We start from the raw sequence: 19,268 nt of genomic DNA, 5'->3' as shown, positions 1-19,268 counted from the left end.
ATATCTATATATGTATATTTTCTACAAGTGAGGTATTATTATTAACAAATGTGTTACTTGTAAATAAATAATATTCTATTCATATAGTTGTCTCTTATCTTTATTACGAGATGTAATAGGACAATAAAATTTGTTCACAGGTTTACTTGTTCTCTCTTTCTTTTCATTTTAAACGGCGACGAAATCTTTTCGATACAGTGTGCTCGGTCGTATAAAATAGATCTTTGCTCCTTAACTTTGATCGTTTGTTATATTTCTTTAAAAAAAATATAAGAATTATACACAATTTGTGTACACATATAAGATACCAAATACCAAATGTTTATTCATGTTCGATACAATACCCGTTAATTGTCTTTGCACTTTCTCTTGCATATATGTTATTATCTCTTTTTTTTTTTTTATATATATATATCGAAAGGCTTACATTAAAAGAAAACTCGTCAACTTTTGCATTTTCAGATATAATCTATTTTAATAATATATACACGTACGAGAATTTTTTTTCGCAAGATCAAAGAAGGAATAATTTTGCAGGACTTGAGACAAGGACGCAAAGACGCTTTTGTGTGGCTCGAGGCTTTTATACAAATACGAGATTGCAAAAAAGTCTAAATTCGCAAAATGCAATACATAAATAAAAAAAAGATACAAAAGTGTAAAGAAGCGTCGACATTTATACATAGATGTATCATGAACAATTATAATCGAAGAACGTGTGATTTCGCATAAAATTAAGTACTATACACAATTACATTTGCTTATCCGCAAGATGTGTAAGTTTTATCGTGCAGTTAATATCCTTTACAGTGTCATAGTATAGAGCCACAGGTATATAGATAACACATTGCCTCAAATACATCTCAGCATAGTAAAATAAATATCTTCTATATACCATTTACTCATATATGTTATAACATAATACATATATTAACATGGATGTAACATTATGGAACTATTACAGTGTGCGGCGTAATACGTTCTTACATCCTACGCGATTTTCGTTCTTTTTTTTTTCCTTTTCTTCCCTCCTTTTTTTTTAAATTTCGGCCCGTCTGTTTTCTATGAACGTTATGTTATTATTTAATTAAATACGCTTCGCTTAAAGCATATCCTCTTTTCTCTTCTCCTCCAAAAGCAAATCTCTAAAAGTTTATGGAAGTTCCGCGCACGGTAATGCAACGTTGATCGGTACAAGAGTCGAATTGAAATCACATATGCCTTATTGAAATTCATCGTCGCTGCTCAGCAACATTGTTTTCTCGTTATAGTTTTGCGAAATTGTGGCGACGCGCTGATGAGAGGTGTTTCGCCTTTGCGGCGGTGGTACCGGCATGTTTTGCGGATCGTCCGGATCGAAGCTGGATACTCGCATACCACGTTGTCCTTTCGGGCCTCCTAATTCATCATATTATACATTACATAATTGGGAAATATATAAAATATGCGTCGATTTCGAAGAAACCGATAATGAGCTGAAAGTGGCCAATTGGGGTCACACGTGAACGCAAAATGCCGTATACTTTTCTCTTTTTATTTTAACAGCGACAGTCAAATTATGACAAAATCTAGCGGACGGTATTCTCGCTGAAATGTCACATTTACATATTTCGAACGTTCTTGCTCTATACTCGCGAAATCAAGAATCGAAACCGGCATAATTCCCTGATGAAGTTAATCTTCTATGTAATACGTGATTTTATTTATTCGCGAATAAACGTAAAAGGATTGTAACATTCCTATCGCGTAATATACAATTTAAAACTCTAAAACTATGCCAATGTTTCTACGCAAAAATATCAGTGATTAGCGTACGAGAAAATTTAAATAGCGCAAATACAAATTGCATCGACAACGTATAGCGAGGAGAAGCTGCTCGAAAGGCTTCATCAGAGTAACAGAGTTTGACTTCTTTCTTACACGCGATGAGTGCAAAAAAGGATATATTAATGTGATAAAATCGCAATATAAACAAAACATGCAAATTATTGAAATAAGAAATAAAATAACCGCAGGCAGCTAGGATTGTGATAACTTTGTCACTATAGGTGTACATACTTTGGGAAGAGGATACAATAACGTGCTTGCATGCTCGATCGCTTCACATTGTACATTCGCGTGCTACATGTACCATGTGATAGAAATATAAAATAAAAGCAATAAAATTAATATCAAAGTTATGACAGAAAGTTAGTTACCAAAAAAAAAAAAAAAAAAAAAAAAAAAAAAAAAAAAAAAAAAAAAAAAAAAAAGGAAGAAAAAGAGAACTATACATCAACCAATAAATAATTATCTTTTACATTTATTATAGAGCAACACTATAAAAGTACAACATTTCTCTTCCTCTCTTTTTTGTTTTCATCTCTTCTTTTTCTTATATATAAATGCTCTTATATCAAGCGCTTAATTTCTACTTTACAGTAGACTTTGTTAATCTCTAGTAAAATAAGTGAGTTATATATGCATGTAATACGTATATATCGACGATAGTTTAAGTACAACCCTTATTTTATAATTTCAACAGAGAATTCATTAATCAACCACTGGACAGATACCGATTTTTAAGAGATTGTGTAATCCCGTAAGCAAAGTATAATGCTGTATCGTGTATCTTTTGATCCTCATTTAAAGTCGCGCGCAAAGCTCGATGTCCAATTTCTTGAAATTAAAAAAGTGACGCCTCAATGTGTCATAGCTTTTCGTACGGCAAGTTGGTATTAACGTCTGAAAAATAGCAAACAAAAAGTGCCTTCAAAGTAATTGTTGAGTCCAGTTAACTGGCACATAGGGAAAACTTATATAGTCTCTTTAAGTAAAACGACACACAATTTTGAAAGCGAATATTCTAAACTATTCGTGATTTTAAACTTGCTTATGTAAAAAAATACATAAATGCAAATGGATAATATTTGCCAATTAGTATCCATATCGGTCAGCAGTAGAGTGTCAGAGAGTCGGATAAAAGTGAAATATAAATTATGTACAAAAGCAAAAGCGTGTGTAATTCAAGCGTTTGCAATCTCGAAAATATCTCGTGTAATTATCGCATTATTAGCATTATATATCAAAAAATCTTGCTCTATAATTAGAACATTCAGTATCATGTAATTGTGCTTTTATAATATCAGTTCATACTTGAAATTTTCTTATAAATGCACGAGAAAAAGTAATCTTTGATATGAGATAAAAAAAACTTAAAAGTAAACGAGTCAAACTTTTATTACATATGTCATGCTATACGAAGACTGGGCAATTTGTAAATGTATATGATATAATAAAAATAAACAAATGTATATACAGTGCATATACTAAATAATTATGTACAATAATGCACAAAAAAGAAATTGAAGAGTTATAGTATAAAAATAATATACATACCGGCGCTATATTGCGTATACTGTTGGTATTGTGGATGGAAATTATGGATGGCATCAGTCATAATATCTTTTGGATTCATTGTTTCCTACAAAATTGATGAGTAGCATATTCAATTTATTATAAAAAAATTAATAAATAGCTACATCTCTGCGAAAGATTGAGAAATATATTTTATACATACTTTCAAACTACTACTGATACTTTGCATCGTCACGCTTCTACCCCTGGAGTCAGTAACACAGCCAGCTGCGTATACTTGATACGGGAATGCATAGCGTAAAGCTATAGCAGCAAACAACATTTCGATACAAATAAGGAAATTTTGGTAACCAGCAGAGACTGTACCAGCGCTTGTTGATTGACCCAAACTGTTTATAACGGGCGAAATGACATTTGCCTTTTCCAAAATGGCTAATAATACACCTGTGTAGAGAAAAATTTTTCAAAATTGTTATTTATATTCGATGCATATGTCCCAAGTGTTTAATTTCTTCTTTATGAAACATGTGAGATTTTTTAAATAGCATTACCTTGCCAGAATGACAGGAAAATCACACTCTTCACCGTACAAAATTTGAGCACAGGCTCAAACGGCGTCAGCAGGTCTCTTGTAGCGAAATAAAATAGAAACAGCCCATAAAGCGCAAGTGATACACTGATGTTGTAAATTATAGTGATGTAAATGTAACCACCATCGGGGGACCAATCTCCATCTCTGTAATGGCCAAAGGCTTGCAAAAATATAATGACAAATGCCATCACTGGTTTAATTAAGCAAAACTGTAAGGTGGCTTGTTTGCAGAATCTCAGAAAGCCAATGGTATATGTCTTCCCGACTAGACAACAAGTGCCATAGAGACAACTGGAACGTATCGGTTTGCCTCTGATTTCCGACATAATGTTGCCTTCACCACCTAGGTACTCGTAGCACAGCGACAGAAAGTTATATATAACAAACGCCTCGTAACAATCTCGCACCGTGAAGAAGTAAACGTAATAGCTTTCGCTGTTGAAAAACAACAGCGAGACCCAGGAATATATGGCATAGATAGGCACGATGAAGAGAATTCGTACTATCCATCTCTGCTCGGTGGGATTTGTGTACCATCTTAGATGCTGATAAATCTATAAACGACAGAGAGGACAGATATAGCATCGCTGTTGATAGACTAATGATTGCGAAAGATTGTCGAATTCTATCGATGATAGATACCTGTTGGCAAGTGAGAAAAAGCGCCACCCACACGAATATACCAGCAATGACTTGGGCCGCGCGTGTTTGCAAAAAGATTGGCGTTCCTTCCTTGGGGACATCCGCCAAGTCACTGACATCGGTGGTCGTTGACATCTTGTCCGAAATATTCACCAACGAGGCGCGTGTCCCTGTGATTGCGACTACATTCATACGTCAACCTGCTAATAACACAACACAGACATCGAGAATTACATACTTCCACGGTCAACGTGACCGTATAGCGCGATGATGTTTACGACAAATCGATTCGACGTGATAGAGTTGAGGATGCTTGAGGAGTCATCGCAACGCGTAATCTCGAACGCGAGGAGGGAACAAGGGGGAGTGGTTGGAAGGAGGGGGGAGGGGGAAGAGAGAAAGAAAGCGCGTGCGACGTGCGAGTCGCGTAAACGAGATTGCACGAGCGATGGTCGCATAAATCGATATATATGTATATACCATAAGTGAGATTTCAACGCAACAGTTTCAAGTTTCGACGTCACGATTATGCAAAAAAAAAAAAAATATATATAAACAAGAAAGCTTTGCGCATCTCGTTTATAAATTTTATTATCGCAATTAAACGCAAGGCTCATCTTCGATCGTATACATACAAAATGTAAAGAAATGTGAAATTAGGTCGATTGAAATTATAAATGGTGCAAAAATATAGTACAAAGAATTGGGCGCGAATTTTTTTTTTTTTTTTTCTTTCTTATCGTGTTTTAGCAACATACCCGTGTCCCCATTCGCCAAGTCCAATCCAGATATTGCAGCATACGCACGCTCGGTGTGCCCTCCCTGGACTTGCTCTCTGGCTGTCTCTCCTTTCACGCGGCAGAGCTGACAGCGAGCACCGCAATCAGCCAGTCGTCAAACTTCAAAGTCCCCGATAAATCGCGCTTCACTTCAGACTTCACTCCGAATCACTCGGAACGCTTCGCGAGATTCCCAAAGTCGGTCGCGATCTCATCTGGCGATCGCTAACGATACAACGGCGACGACGTTTCAATGAACAATATATATATATATATATATATATATAGAATTTAGTTGGAAAGTAATCATTAAACTTGTTTTATATATGTAATAATTATTGTTATACGATAATTACATTTTCTAATATTTTATATATATATACGCAAATATAGAATAGCACAGAATTGATTGCCCTTCGGGTATTCGCGTTCGTGAATCCTACCTACATTCGCGTATCTCTGCGTTCGACATTTTCTCTCGTGTCGACAGAGTTTCTCTTGCGTATGTCAAGTCGCGTGTAGCCGTGTAGCGCACAAATCAGTCGATTAAACGAATGTGCAGGGGCAGGGGGTTTGATCAAGGGGAAAATCTACGAGATCTCACTCTCTCGACTGTATTACGCGAGAACCGTACGGGAACGGGCCGTTACTCCGTGAACTTTGATGTACTTGTTTTCCTCGAGCGAGCGCGAGCGAGACAGCCCTTCGCCGCCGATCTCCGCGACTCCGCGAACAATTTTACTCCCACCACGCGTGCTCGCGACGCTCGCGTGCACCGATTATTTCCTATCTTCCCTTTTCACTTCGCCGCCCGCGCCGACGAAAAATCACTTCTGCGCAAGACAGAATGCGCGGCATTTCATTCTTTTCAGATGCAACTTCTGCTTGGACGGTGTGATAGAAAAAAAGAAGAAAAATTTCTTGCACGAGAGAGAATGCAGAGAGTGAAGTCACGAATCACGAGAGCAGATCTCACACGGCTGTAGATATCACAATTGGCATCAGCGATAGCGATTTGGTTGTTTCTTTCTCCTTCCCCCTTTAGCCATCATATAACACGATATGGAATATATGAAAAAAAAGAGAGAGCAAATATCGATATTTTATTTACATAAACTTGTCTAATATTAGAAAAATTAATTTTACGAATGTAAATTAAAAGCAATGTAAATTTTTTTGCGCATCCCAAAGCATCATTTTATATATTTACGTTCATTTCGTAGCCAGGAATATCCGCGTTTTAAATGTCATTTAAAAAAGGAAACACATATATATATATATCTTTAAATCAAGTTTTAGCGTTCAAATTCTTTCGAAAATTTAATCATCGGTACGTGAATAATCCGCGCGTGAAACGTACTCCTACATCTTTTTATGGGAGTTCACGTCATTCGTGCCATCTCCGAAGGTGGTTTACGCAAATTGCCGGATTTTCGATTTCCCCTCGATTCACCGATAAAGGTCGAGAGTATTTTTTTTAGGAGCGGAAATAGTTTTACCCATCTACATCCAAAAATATCTCTTTCCAGCTATGTTTGATCACATCTCTCGCATTTTTCGTATAAGATGATATACTCATTCCAATTATTCGCGTTCTGGACAAAAGTGAATAGAACGATGATATAGATTAACGCAAAATGAAATTAGGGAAAGGAACAATTTCGCGCCCTTTGACGTACGTGTTGTCCACGTTATTGGAAAAAGAGAAAAGAGAAAGATAAGTCGCATCGATATTTTTAATGATTGATAGAGTCCCTCTAATCAAAGTCTAGTCAACTTGATAGTTCTGGGTTTTGGCAAAATTGTGCGAGAGAGAAAGAAATACATACGCCATCTTACTTTAAACGATCGCATGCGCATGACAGAGAAATTGTGTTAAGCGCTCTCATTGGATATCACCTATCGCTATCGCCTAGCATTGTGCGATAGGCTTTATTCATGGCGCATTGACGCACAGCTGTGTGTTTCGTAGTTTTTGTGTTTCGTGAGATTACTTGTCTCGAGAAATGTCGGAGATACGAAGACAATTTTCACAATCGGAGCACAATGTCAGGGGCAAGTGACGCAACAGAATTTTTCGCGGCGAGCTATTTCTATAAAACGATGTCAAGCGGATAAATTATGCCACGAAAAGAGAACACGTGAGTTTGAATTTGTAAACTGTCTAACCTCTCAGCCTTCTACTCCAACTTGTCATCTCGGAAAAAACTTATTTGCAATTAACACACTTTTATTTTAAACAGATGGCGATTGTATACGCCGAAGGAACGTATCGCAAATCGCGCTTTTATAACACATTGATTTCTTTTCTATTAAATTTAAATCTCTTTGTAGCAAAGCGAAAACATGGGAGCGAGACAGAAGAAATCGTATGAACACATATTTCAAAACATTGGCGGATCTTTTACCGCCGCATCAAGAAGGTCGCAAACTCAACAAAGTCGACATTCTAATCCATGCTACAAAATACATAAAAGAACTGCATAATCGTACCGAAGAATTATTCTCTACTCATGCGAGCGAGGCACACAGTACGTAATTTGATATACATTGTACTGAAATTTCTTCTTTTTCTTTAGTAACGGTTTGATTTTTCAGAGGAAGAATTGGTTCGTTTGAAAAAGTTTGTGACTCAACTAATGTCTCGTACTCAATTACTGTCCACTCTTCTCAAAGAAGCGGGAATTTCTATACCAGCTGAACCAGCTCTTGAAAAAATATCTCCTTTGAAATGGTCAAACAAATTTAATGTCGACGATGTAGATAAATATTTTGATAAGATTGAAGAAAGTAAGTATGTTGCATAATAGATTTTGTAATAGTTGAAAATTTCTAACTAGATATATATATATATATATTATTGTTGATGTTTGTAGAAAAAACTGTAGAAACAAAAAAGAAGGAAAAATCTGTGGAAAATAAAGTGCCTTCTAAAAGAAAATCTGTGACATCATCGGTTCCGAAAAAGTTGTCTGAGGAAACTGCTGATAAGAATGTCTGTAATTCGATAGAGAATCAAGAGAATCGGGTGAATTGTGCCAATAGCAAAAATTATAATTCTGATAGTACAAGTAGCATAGCTGAAAGTGACTTGAAGGAGGTGGAACATTGCCACAATGGTACAGATAGATTCAGAATAATAATTGCTATTCACTCATGTAATGTTGCATAAAATTTTCCTTGTATTGATATTGAATAAGCACATCAATTCCATGTCCTAATTTAGATTCTATTAATGAAGCCACCACTACAGGTACAATAAATACAAAGAAGAAACCTGGTAAGTCTAAAACAATTAATACACTTTCAACCAATGTTGTGAGTCATTAATGTAGATTCTTTTTTTCTTTTCAGTGGAAAAGAAGATTGAATCCCAAAAAGCATTGAAGAAAAAAAGCAAACGTAAAGATAAGAAAAAATCACCTGTAGCCAGCACTGTCACCAATTTAACTCCCAATACTCTCATTTTCTCCGATGGAAAATTGATGCCTTTGGTAGCCCCGATGACATCGAATATCATTGTAAATACGCAACAAGCGCCAACTAATCCAATAATCCTTAGTAGCACGCAGCAGAATCAAATGATTGTGATGCAGCCTTTAGCAAATCGCGTTCAAAATTCCGTCGTCTCCATATGTAATCATGCATTGATAAATACCGTGCAAAAAGTTACTCTGAACACTGTACCGGCTATTCACGCGAATATGGTTGTCGATTCTCACAGTTCGGTGTCCAATGTAAAGAATATAATCAATGCCACGAAAATTGGCGGGCATAAAGGTATCTTGCCGAAAAGTAAGGATACTACAAAGACAACCATGACTTACAAAATGCCTATTCCAGCAATACACAAGGAAAAACTGGAGAAGCCAAAAGATAATGCGATTAAAAAAGAATCGGAAATAAAAAAAAGTTGCAAAAATCACTCCAAGACCCATAAAAGTGTTTCGAATACGTTGGAAGCGACTGAGGAAAATATCGAGAGGAAATCGTCGAAAGAAAATGCTGTCAAAGTTCAGGAGGACGCAACCGTCGTGCGAAAGGCCGCGCTTAAGCGCACTTTATCTGCAGAATTAGATTCCGCGGGTGAACCGGAGGACAAAAAGCGGAAGGATACAAACGACGAAGTAAATACCGCCCAATCGATCGTTTCGAAAGCGTCAGATTTTACCATCACTTGCAAATCTATCGAAAGTTTGAAGTATGTTATAGAGAAAATAGGAGAAAATATCCGAGATGAGAACGTGATTACGACTAAGGAAAAAGAATCTGGTGTTACGGAATCAAATGGCGCCATTACGCAAGTGGTGAATGATGTGAGTCATGAAAAAATGTCTAAAACAGATAAATTGATAAATATCGTCGACACAAATTGCCTCGAGAGAGACAAGAAAACAATCGAGGATACTGTGGCATCACAGACTATTGTTTCGGACAAGTATCCCAACGAATTGCATGAGACGAATGCAGCCGATCAATCGTCTAACAATTTTAATATGTCGATAGACGATATAGCGGAAAAGAATGACGAAAACGCGGAGAATTTAAATGCGAAATCAACCTTAACGGACATTGATGTCGCGGAGAAGGCTGTAGGTTCAGATGAGCCAAAGAAGGCGTGCAATCTAGGCAAGCGTTTTGACAATCTTTTACGCGCGACGACGGCCAAGGAGGAGCAGCAGACGCAATGTGACACAATGTGCACTGCAGATAGCAATAAGATTATCCTAAATTTAGACACGAATACTACGACGACGATGAAATCCGACGCGGGTGCGAATGTTGTCGATGCCATGGAATCGGTACCGATATCTTCGTCATCGTCATCAACATCATCATCGTCATCGTCATCGTCGTTGCTATCTAACAACGTAATTAATGACGAGACTAAATTGACAAAGATTTCGAAGGATGAGATATCAAAATCATTATCGTATAGCAGTGAGAATACATTTGTACCAATCAGCAACAGAACTGATGGACTACATTCGGATTTGTCCAATGATATATTTGCATCATTGCAAGTTCCTTCTAGTTCGCATAATTCGGAATCGATATCGCCTACAGCGGCGTTCTTGATGTCTTTCCCGTTGGTGTCGTCTCTGAACGGTAAGACCGAGGTCTTGGACGAAGAGATGAAAGAGGACTTCAAGTACCACAGCCAGACTCCGCCGATGCTATTGCAAATCGGCACCATAGAGCCAAATAGTTTCAAGCTTAAGACGTCCTCACCATCTCACGCAATCGCGGAGAAACGACTAAAGGCGTCTTGCGAAGAAAAGCAAGTTGCCTCGACGAACACGGACATTGCTCCTGTGGAGTGCACGACAAAGGCGTTGCCAAAAGTGATGAGCGAGGAGACGTTGCGGGAACCGTATAAAATAGTTCAGACTGTTCTAACATCGAATTTGGAGAAACCTGTGACAACTACCAGTGCATTTTTTTCTCACACCTCGGTCAGTTTCTCCGTGGATTCCTCGTGCATCTCTTCGAGTTTAGCAGCAAATCAGAATCGCCCGGATCAACTGACGACAGCGAACACGCTGAACAGCGCGAACGTCGTCTCATCTCAAGCATCTCAAGTGAATATTTCTGCATCTACGGACAAGAACAATGTTGTGGATTGCGTGTCACAAGCAACAATAAATCATAATCCTGATGTGACGTATTCCGGGGCGCCAAACTTTCTGCCAAACTATTCGACGGTAAGTAACAGCCTGGGAACGCCGCAACATATACCGAGCTCGTCCGTGTACAAGAACGCCATCATGACAACGCAAAATCCGAATTCCGCATCGGTCGCTTCGCGCATCGAAACTACCGATAGCTCCCAGAATCTGTTGGATACTCGTCTTGATTGTGCGACAATGACCACGAATTCCTCGTCCGCAACTTTGCGATCTTTCCAAGTGGATTATTCAGATCAAGGAAAGGACAAAGACTCGCAAAGTTCGTCGCATGTTACCTATCCGTCGCACAGCAAGGTCGCGCTTATCGATTCTGGCGTGATCGTTTCCGATCACCATGTTGATTACGCCAGTCAGATAGATCGAAGTCTTCCGGCGACATCTCAGAGCCTGCCAAACTACTCTACAGCAACCAAGGAGTGTTCTCTTCCAACCTTTTCTTCTCAGGACATGCAACCCGTGTATAATCAGGCCAAAGATAGCCACGTTCTCTTAGATTTGAATAATTCTCAGCAAACGTTTGGTGTTAACAAGAAACAGGAGCATATTATCGCAAGCTCTCATAATGATTACGTACAAGCGAAAACGATATCGCAGAAAGACTCGATATTGTACACAAATAGCGAGACAAACGAGACTACGAGCACTTCATCGCGAAACCAGGATTACGTCACGAAAGCTGTGAGTCAGGAAAATCCATTCCAACGAAGTTACATCAAGCTGAGCAAGAGCACGGAGACATCAGACAATCCGAATCAGGCGGATCAGAAGACAAAACTGAATGGCGTGCTTAGCTCCAAGTCTCAGGAGCAACAGCAGCGGCACAATCACATACGCGACTCGACTTATGTTCCCGCGAAGAAAGTGGACGTAGATTCGTTTGTCCAGTCGTTCCAGTACAATGTTAAGGAGACTATGAGTAATTCGAGCGATCGAACGAATGTTTTAAATACCGACAATACGCACAATAATTATGTCTCTTATACCAACAGTAAAGATAACAAGAAGACGAACGCTGTTGTTTCGACAAATACCATGGCCAACAGCAACAAGTTAACGGCTATGCAGCAAAACGTCGTTCCACGCTATTCGCAACAGTCGTCCAATTATGAGCAGAGTACGATGACGGAAAATCATGCCAAGTCCACTACTACCGTTGCTCATAATTCGTCCAACTTTAGCATTCTCTCATGGACGACGTTTTCACCAGTCAGCGGCAGCGGCGGTGGCAGCGGTAACAACAACAACAATAATAATTTGATGCACTTTGAGCAAGTACAGCATCCGAACGATAATACCGAGGCGAAAACCATCTGTGAGAGTTACAATTACATACCGTTACACAAGGAGAACACGAACTTCCCCAACCAAGTATTGATTAGCGACGATTATCCAACCGTGTCAACTGGAATCGATAAGTTGCGACAAGGAAAGATTGAGCCACAGAAACAGCCTTTTGTCGATACTTCGAAAACCAGAAACGACCCGTCAAAGCAACCGAATAGGATGCAGAGTCAGCAAACTGGCAACGATTATAAATTTTCCGACGGTAAAAGCAAGAACAAGTACAGCATGGACTCGGACTACAATATGCAGAACGAGTATAGCACTGCCATGGGTCAGCAATCTCAGCAACATGGTCCGAAAAATCATCAGAATCTGTCATCCAAGCAGGAGAAAATAGTTTACACTTACGAACCGCATAATTTTGATTTGGCGGAGAGTAATGTACAGATGAAGTATTCAATCGAGGCTTACACTGGCGCGAATTTTAAATACGCAGAGAAAACGACGCAACAGCCGGGTCAGCACAAGTATCAGGCTCTTGCCCAAGGACAGATTTCTGTTTTGCCACATGACAACGGCAGTTACAATAGCAGTGACGTGAAGCATAGCCAGCAGCAGCAGCAACAACAACAACAACAACAACAATCGCACGGTAACAACAATAGCGGCAATAGTAACAAGTCCAAGAGTAATCAGCATCCACAGCACGCGGTCAAGGCGCCGGTCAACTGGATGATGACGCCAGAGGTAAAACACAACTCTGCGAACATTGCCGATATTATTTTACCACCGATCGGCAAGGAGTTGGAATTCTGTCAAAACAATTTGTTTACCCAAACACCTGCGTACAATCAAGGCACTCCGAATCAGTTCTATAATAATTACGATGCAGCCACCGCTCATAGCTTCCCGAATCTGCCGGTTCTGCAAAGTGATCCGAAGAGATCCGCGGAAACATTTTATTCGGAGGAGCAACCATTTCCGTGGTCGCCGACGAAAAATAGCGTGCACAATAGCGTCGAGCATGTGATTGGCCAGTCATCGATCAAGTGTATCGATCAACATATTGTACCATCAAGTCTGCAATCTTTGGTGAGTGATCTCGATTTGAGCGCCAATCTGACGGAGAAGCAGAATTTTTTGTTCGCCACCGCGACTCCTTCGTCGAGGATCTCGACGGAGCAGAATAAGGACGCGTCCGCAAAGGAAAAAGAGGCGAACAATGTGTCGGGGCGGGATTTGCATGCGATACTGAATACTCAAAACGCGCAGCACTCGGCTTCCACCTTTTTATCTGTGAGTCAACTGGTAGAGCATGAAAAGGCAGAGAAGAGTCATCAGCAGCAGAGTCATCAGCAGCATCATCAGCATCACCATCCGCATCAGCATTCGCATTCGCAGCAGCAACAACAGCAGCAGGCTAGGAAACATCAGAGGAAGAGCAACACGAGTCCGAGAACGACCAGTAAACGACAAATGGATATTCGCAAGTCTACTACGACCAACGACAACTTGCATCAGAGGCACGAGGAACAAAAATCTTCTGGACCTGTGTTTACAGAACAGAATTACCAACAACCGCAACAACAGCAAAAATATCAGCAGAATAACGTTCATTGGAGAAGCCGAAACTGTAAGAGCAATTATACCGCGGAAGCGCTGATCGGAACCAGCGTTCATGATGCTGGTAGTCATCATCAGGACAAGCACGCGTCGATCAAGTTTACGACCAACTATCCGCAGAATAAATTCCAGAATGGTCTGTCTGCCGCCGCTGCCGTGGATGCTACGGTAATGCCGATCAATTATTTTTCGAGTGCGCCACCGCCGGACGATGGCACCGCAGCCGGTTACGGTCAATCAGTGGTCAATCAAAACTTTAACACGTACGCGTATTCATCCAATTCCGCCAACTCTATATATCCCACCGGTAACTTTATCACCAGCATCTCCACCAACACATCTAACAGTTATATGGGCATGCAGTTGCACGAGAACACCGCCGATTACACTGTGCAAGAGGCTAACAGCTTCCTGTTGCCAAACATGGGAGGAACGAGCTCATCTAGCACCGCAAATACGTCCAGTGCCAACACAATCTCCACCACGGCGAATGCTAACGGGAAGACTCATCAGCACTACGGAAAACATCCCAATTGCGACAAACGTTCGTATTCCACAGCCGCGAAAAAGGGCAAACGAAAGAGCGGTCTGGAGGCTGGTCCGATGCAGAATCTTGCGGAATTTCCATTGTCCGGCATTAATTCTCCGCTGGAGGATTATCATCATCACTCGGCAACGTTTTTGCCGCCGCCACCTCCACCACCGCCCCACGCCAATCCCCTTTATCAGAATCATCCGCAAACAAACGTATATGCTAAGACTGTCAACGGTCTTCCACCACCCCCGCCATCAGCAATGAGTGCTCAGGGTGCCGCGGCCGTGGGAGCAACTAGTTTCTCGATGAACTCCAACATGGTACGCGGAGGAATCGTCTCGAGCAATCCGATGGCTATGCCGCATCATCCCTCCGGCGGCACCAGTCTCACCAATTTCAATTTAACCACGATATTTCCTGAAATGAATGATAAGGTATAATCTCGTCCGATAAAAGCTGTCGAATCGTATGTTGTCCATGTTCCATTGGCATTGGCAAGATCTTTATTGTTCTTTAAATCTTTTTTTCAGGTCACCGGATATAAACCTTCGAATGGTATACCATCCGGCCTATCGCAGACTGCATCAAATCAGACTGCGAGCTATACGCAACGAACTAATTATCCGTCAAACTCTCTGTGTCACTTGCCACAGCCATGTTTATAGAGTTTTTACACATAATAATGATCCGATTATGCGTGTGAGCGTTTATAAAGAATAGTATGTATATATGTTATTTGTAGGTATCAGAAAGTACGCGATTCACTAATAACGTTCCACTACTTTCCGTTCTCTTTTTTGCCTCTATTTTTCAGCACACACATACATATACACACGGAATAATCTATTATAAAAATCTATCAACAGATTCATAATTTGTGATACGATCAATTGTCATTTGTACATAATGTATATAATGTGTATTAGTCATTAAATAATGTGTATTATTTAACATGTCATGTAAATAATGTGTATTATTCATTCAAAATTGTATATTTAATTAGTGTTGATTATTTATAATTGTCAAACATAATGGACTGTCGAATTAACAACAATGATTTTATTTCAATAAATCAAAAGATTTTAGTACAAAAGAAATATATATACATATTGAACCGCAGTTTTTAAACCAAAATCACTTTTACACATCAATATGGATTATGTCAATTGGATTTATGTTGTCACATTAATTTTTCAAATTATTCTTCGAATTGTAAAACATTCGAAACCGTCAAATTAACGTCAAGCTAAAAGCTTTTAGTTGCCTGACTACGGATTTGTACTAAAAATCTAATTTTATGTACATTGAGTCGTAGAAAAATTTGGATATTTTACAAGCAATAGAAACTCGTCCTTATCACAGCACATGCTTTATACGTATTGCTATATAAATCTCTGAATGGAATTACCTTATATCTTTGGTAGGAGGTTTGAGTGGTATTTTACCGATAATAAATTTCTCAGCCAAATACATGCTTTTTTCGTCATCCGTTAATGCACCTTCCACGCTGTAAACAGTATCGTCGATGACAGTGTTGGCAGTTGTGTTAAACGGCGATTTTCCGAATGGAGAGGAGAGGCCGATAGCAGATTGAGTCTGTATGTTTCCGAACGGCGTACCGCCTTGTTGCATTCGCGGTGCGAATGGATTTGTGGTTGTAGTGAGAGTTGTGCTGCTAGTAGACGAGGAAGCGTTAATATTGCCGAACGTCGACGTGGGAAACGAAGAATTCGGAATTGTTCCGTTAGAGGTTGCGAAAGTAGTTCCCGCGTTCGCGAATATCGGATTGGAAGACGTTTCTGTGGTGCCGAATGTACTGTTCGCGACAGCTATGCCGAATCCCGTGCCGGCAAACGGCGTTGAGCTCGCGCCTGTAGAATCGTATTGCTGCGAATTAACGGTAACGAACGGACCAGCGGTGATCGATGTTCCGAACGGTGCATTACCGTTTCCTACTGACATGGTGGCATCAGTATTTTGCGTACCACCAAAGACATTCGGGGCAGATGCGGTCGTTCCAAAAGTATTATTACCGTGCTGTTGGTTTAGCTCAAAGGCCGGCGTTGTAGTAACAGACGTACCGAAACCTGACGTTGTTGTGGTGGCGATGGACGTACCGAAAACTGGCGTTGTCGTAGAGGCGGATACACCGAAAGCTGGTGTCGCGACGGCAGTGGATCCGCCAAAGATACCGCTCGTGGGTATCGCTGTGGTAGCGCCGAATGTTTGATTGACGCCGAAGATGGAATTGCCGTTGGAATTATTGGCATAATTGGAAGTTACCCCGCCGAAAACTGGCGCCCCGCCAAACGCAGGAATCTGCGTTTTCGGCTGGTTGAATATACCGCCGTTAAAAGATGAACCGGATGAGGTGGTAGAGGCTCCGAAAACCGAGTTTGTCTGTAAGCCGGATGATGACGAGCTACCGAAAAAGTTGGGCGTAGTGGTTGTCGCTCCGCCAAATAGAGAAGTGTTTGCTTGCGAAGTCATCGGATTGTTGAACAGCGAAGTGGAAGATGCATTGCCGAGCTGATTCGTAGTGCCAAACACATTATTATTTTGGCCAAACACAGCTTGAGACGATCCGCCAAAAATTGGATTATTCTGAGGTGTCCCGAACGTGGACGTATTATTCTGTATACCGTTAAACGATGTCGAGGTGTTGGTTGTTCCACCGAAGAAGGAGTTGGTATTTGTCGCAGTAGCGAATCCACCGAGATTGTTCCCAAAGGTCGCTGTATTACCAAACACTGACGTTGAGTTATTATTAGTCTTTCCAAATATTGACGACGTATTATTCGAGGAAGTGAATCCTCCTCCTCCAAATGGATTATTATTTTGCACGGCAAATGTTTTATTTCCAAACACATTATTAGTCGATGTATTAGTATTGACTAGGCCCAAATGAGGAGCTGTAAAGGAGAAAGTAGATGATTTATTGGATATATTGCCACTTACATTCAACTCACCTTTTTGGCTGCTTCCCAAGATCTTTTTCTGAAACACAATCACATTGTTATATTCTTTTGAAAGCTTCTAATCGATTAATCAAAGTGATTATATATAAAAAATTATTCAAGACATACCAACATTGTGATTGTCTCTCGAGTGGGATTCTTCAGCGCTTCTCTTTTCGCCTTCATATCTTGGCACAATCGTTGGAAATTTAGTTTCTAAAAATAATTTGCAAAGATAATTTAACATCTAAAAAATTATAAAAAAAAAAACATGCATTCTTACAAAGTAACTAGATGTTGACAAAGATGTCAAAACAATCCTTCAAGAATTCTTTAGATGCCTTTGTGTTTGAAAAATATACAGATGTAATTCTACTAACTGCTTGTTCAACCATGCCGCTTTTTTGTGCCTCATATATCTCACATCGAACCTCGTCTGGAGATAAATCCTCCATGCCTGGTATGATGGGACGGTCTCTGAATGGTCCAAAACATGATAATAACCATTGTCCACCTCTCTCCGCAAGAAGTACCTCTTTGGCTACTGTGACACTAACATTACATACATAAATGGAAAAAAATATAAATTGAGCTTACATTACAGAATAAATTACAGCATTTTGGTGCAATACTTACACAATGTCATCCTCATTATGATCAGTTTTGGTATTGCCTGCTTGAGGATAAAGATAACAAAATGTTATTCATGATGCCATATAGTAAAGATATTGTTAATAAGTGTCTTACCGAAATTATTTATGTGTTCGAATTGACAATATTGCCCGTAACGGCAATTGCCTTGCCGATAATATTTGCAGATAACCATTGTATACACTAGGGTGCAAACTCTCTTCCTTTTCTTTATGGATGCGGTATCACAAGATATACACAAACTCTTTCTTGAAATTCAATAGATTCAATAGTTTCAGGTTTCAGCACCGCCTCTGATCTGTTTTCAGATTTGAATGCGAGTAAAATCAGTCGTGACAAGGAATAGGAAATAAATATATTGGAAACTGTGCGCGCGAAATTATGTAAAAAATATAGCCGGATATCAGAGATTGAGAATATATCATCTATGAATTTAAAGTGTGACTACAGTTTCGCAAATTAAGATTCTCCTAAGTCATCTATATGTTTATTTCACATGTAATGTGTCTATTCCACTGAATCCTTGTATATACCGTAAAGATAAGTAGAAATATAAGTGATATCTTCCTCTCTTCTTCTCTTACGGATAATCGTCTGTAACACAGCACCGTACTCTCTTTCACCTTTCACTTTTCCTCTTTCTCATAAAGTATAAACTTTGATTTTATTTCTTAAAAATTATTTGGTTATGTATATACATATGGTTTTAAAACATGAAGCCTATCGCATAATGCTAAGCGATAGCGATAGGCGATATCCAATGGGCGCGTTCAGCAGAGAAAACCGCTCAGTAGCAATCGAACGTGATTGGCTCTTACTTTTAGAACCAACAAATCAACGTCGAGTGTTGACAAGACAATAACAGCGCTTTCTCTGCCGAACGCGGCCATTGGATATCGTACCTCTGCGCATCCTCTTGTGTGCGTATACCCTCCACTACGATTGCATGTTGCCCGCGTCTCAAATCTGGTATCAATACCGGTAGGATGTAAAGCCCGTATCAGACCATGCATTGAGATTGAAATTTGACCAATCAGGACAAGGAAATTTTAGTTCCTTTTATCCTGATTGGTCAAATTTCAATCTTGAATACGTAGTCTGATACGGGCTTAATGCGCATTTTAGCTGCGAGGTGTGCAGAGAGAATCAAGAGATCAA

The 19,268-nt window shown here is 39.7% G+C and overlaps 3 protein-coding genes across 11 annotated transcripts; 1 reads left to right on the top strand and 2 right to left on the bottom strand.

Annotated features, from left to right (window-relative positions):
* Nucleotides 1-308: 308 nt before the first annotated feature.
* On the bottom strand, nt 309-6,136 carry LOC115236744 (transmembrane protein 184B). Of its 6 annotated transcripts, none has more exons than XM_029809398.1 (7): nt 5,814-6,136; nt 5,350-5,595; nt 4,592-4,794; nt 3,909-4,503; nt 3,560-3,801; nt 3,379-3,463; nt 309-1,398 (listed from the first exon to the last, which is right to left on the bottom strand). In XM_029809398.1, the coding sequence occupies exons 3-7, from the start codon at nt 4,781-4,783 to the stop codon at nt 1,223-1,225; spliced, it is 1,290 nt and encodes a 429-aa protein (XP_029665258.1). In that variant the 5' UTR covers nt 4,784-4,794; nt 5,350-5,595; nt 5,814-6,136; the 3' UTR covers nt 309-1,222. The 6 variants fall into 6 exon arrangements, with proteins under 6 accessions (XP_029665258.1, XP_029665261.1, XP_029665259.1 ...); XM_029809401.1 differs by having other exon boundaries at nt 4,592-4,791; XM_029809399.1 differs by having other exon boundaries at nt 5,818-6,136.
* A 1,153-nt stretch (nt 6,137-7,289) lies between these two features.
* LOC115236733 (serine-rich adhesin for platelets-like) lies at nt 7,290-15,301 on the top strand. Its single transcript, XM_029809377.1, has 7 exons — nt 7,290-7,511; nt 7,705-7,901; nt 7,969-8,160; nt 8,247-8,489; nt 8,597-8,650; nt 8,725-14,936; nt 15,033-15,301. Exons 1-7 carry the CDS (start codon nt 7,492-7,494, stop codon nt 15,165-15,167), a joined length of 7,053 nt encoding a protein of 2,350 aa, XP_029665237.1. The 5' UTR covers nt 7,290-7,491; the 3' UTR covers nt 15,168-15,301.
* Nucleotides 15,291-18,862, bottom strand: LOC115236734 (nuclear pore complex protein DDB_G0274915-like). Of its 4 annotated transcripts, none has more exons than XM_029809380.1 (7): nt 18,644-18,860; nt 18,207-18,408; nt 18,096-18,135; nt 17,840-18,011; nt 17,589-17,675; nt 17,472-17,499; nt 15,291-17,414 (listed from the first exon to the last, which is right to left on the bottom strand). In XM_029809380.1, exons 2-7 carry the CDS (start codon nt 18,283-18,285, stop codon nt 15,907-15,909), a joined length of 1,914 nt encoding a protein of 637 aa, XP_029665240.1. In that variant the 5' UTR covers nt 18,286-18,408; nt 18,644-18,860; the 3' UTR covers nt 15,291-15,906. The 4 variants fall into 4 exon arrangements, with proteins under 4 accessions (XP_029665240.1, XP_029665241.1, XP_029665238.1 ...); XM_029809381.1 differs by having other exon boundaries at nt 18,096-18,132; XM_029809378.1 differs by having other exon boundaries at nt 15,291-17,499; nt 18,096-18,132; nt 18,644-18,862.
* Nucleotides 18,863-19,268: the final 406 nt, after the last annotated feature.

Source organism: Formica exsecta, unplaced genomic scaffold, assembly GCF_003651465.1.
Source record: "Formica exsecta isolate Colony F162 unplaced genomic scaffold, ASM365146v1 scaffold26, whole genome shotgun sequence".
NCBI lineage: Eukaryota > Metazoa > Arthropoda > Insecta > Hymenoptera > Formicidae > Formica > Formica exsecta.
Note: the sequence above shows the minus strand (reverse complement) of the source record. Positions and strands in the feature narration are given on the sequence as shown.

What these genes read in the sequence shown, in the direction of transcription:
- LOC115236744 (XM_029809398.1), bottom strand. Translation starts at nt 4,783, where the DNA reads ATGAATGTAGTCGCAATCACAGGGACACGCGCCTCGTTGGTGAATATT. An exon ending in TTTTTCTCACTTGCCAACAG is followed by an intron (nt 4,504 to 4,591) that starts GTATCTATCATC and finishes TGTCGTTTATAG; the next exon opens with ATTTATCAGCATCTAAGATG. An exon ending in TTTCCTGTCATTCTGGCAAG is followed by an intron (nt 3,802 to 3,908) that starts GTAATGCTATTT and finishes TTCTCTACACAG; the next exon opens with GTGTATTATTAGCCATTTTG.
- LOC115236733 (XM_029809377.1), top strand. Translation starts at nt 7,492, where the DNA reads ATGCCACGAAAAGAGAACAC. An exon ending in ATGCCACGAAAAGAGAACAC is followed by an intron (nt 7,512 to 7,704) that starts GTGAGTTTGAAT and finishes ATCTCTTTGTAG; the next exon opens with CAAAGCGAAAACATGGGAGC. An exon ending in TTTTGATAAGATTGAAGAAA is followed by an intron (nt 8,161 to 8,246) that starts GTAAGTATGTTG and finishes TGATGTTTGTAG; the next exon opens with AAAAAACTGTAGAAACAAAA.
- LOC115236734 (XM_029809378.1), bottom strand. Translation starts at nt 18,285, where the DNA reads ATGGTTATCTGCAAATATTATCGGCAAGGCAATTGCCGTTACGGGCAA. An exon ending in CGAACACATAAATAATTTCG is followed by an intron (nt 18,133 to 18,206) that starts GTAAGACACTTA and finishes ATCCTCAAGCAG; the next exon opens with GCAATACCAAAACTGATCAT. An exon ending in CATAATGAGGATGACATTGT is followed by an intron (nt 18,012 to 18,095) that starts GTAAGTATTGCA and finishes ATGTAATGTTAG; the next exon opens with TGTCACAGTAGCCAAAGAGG.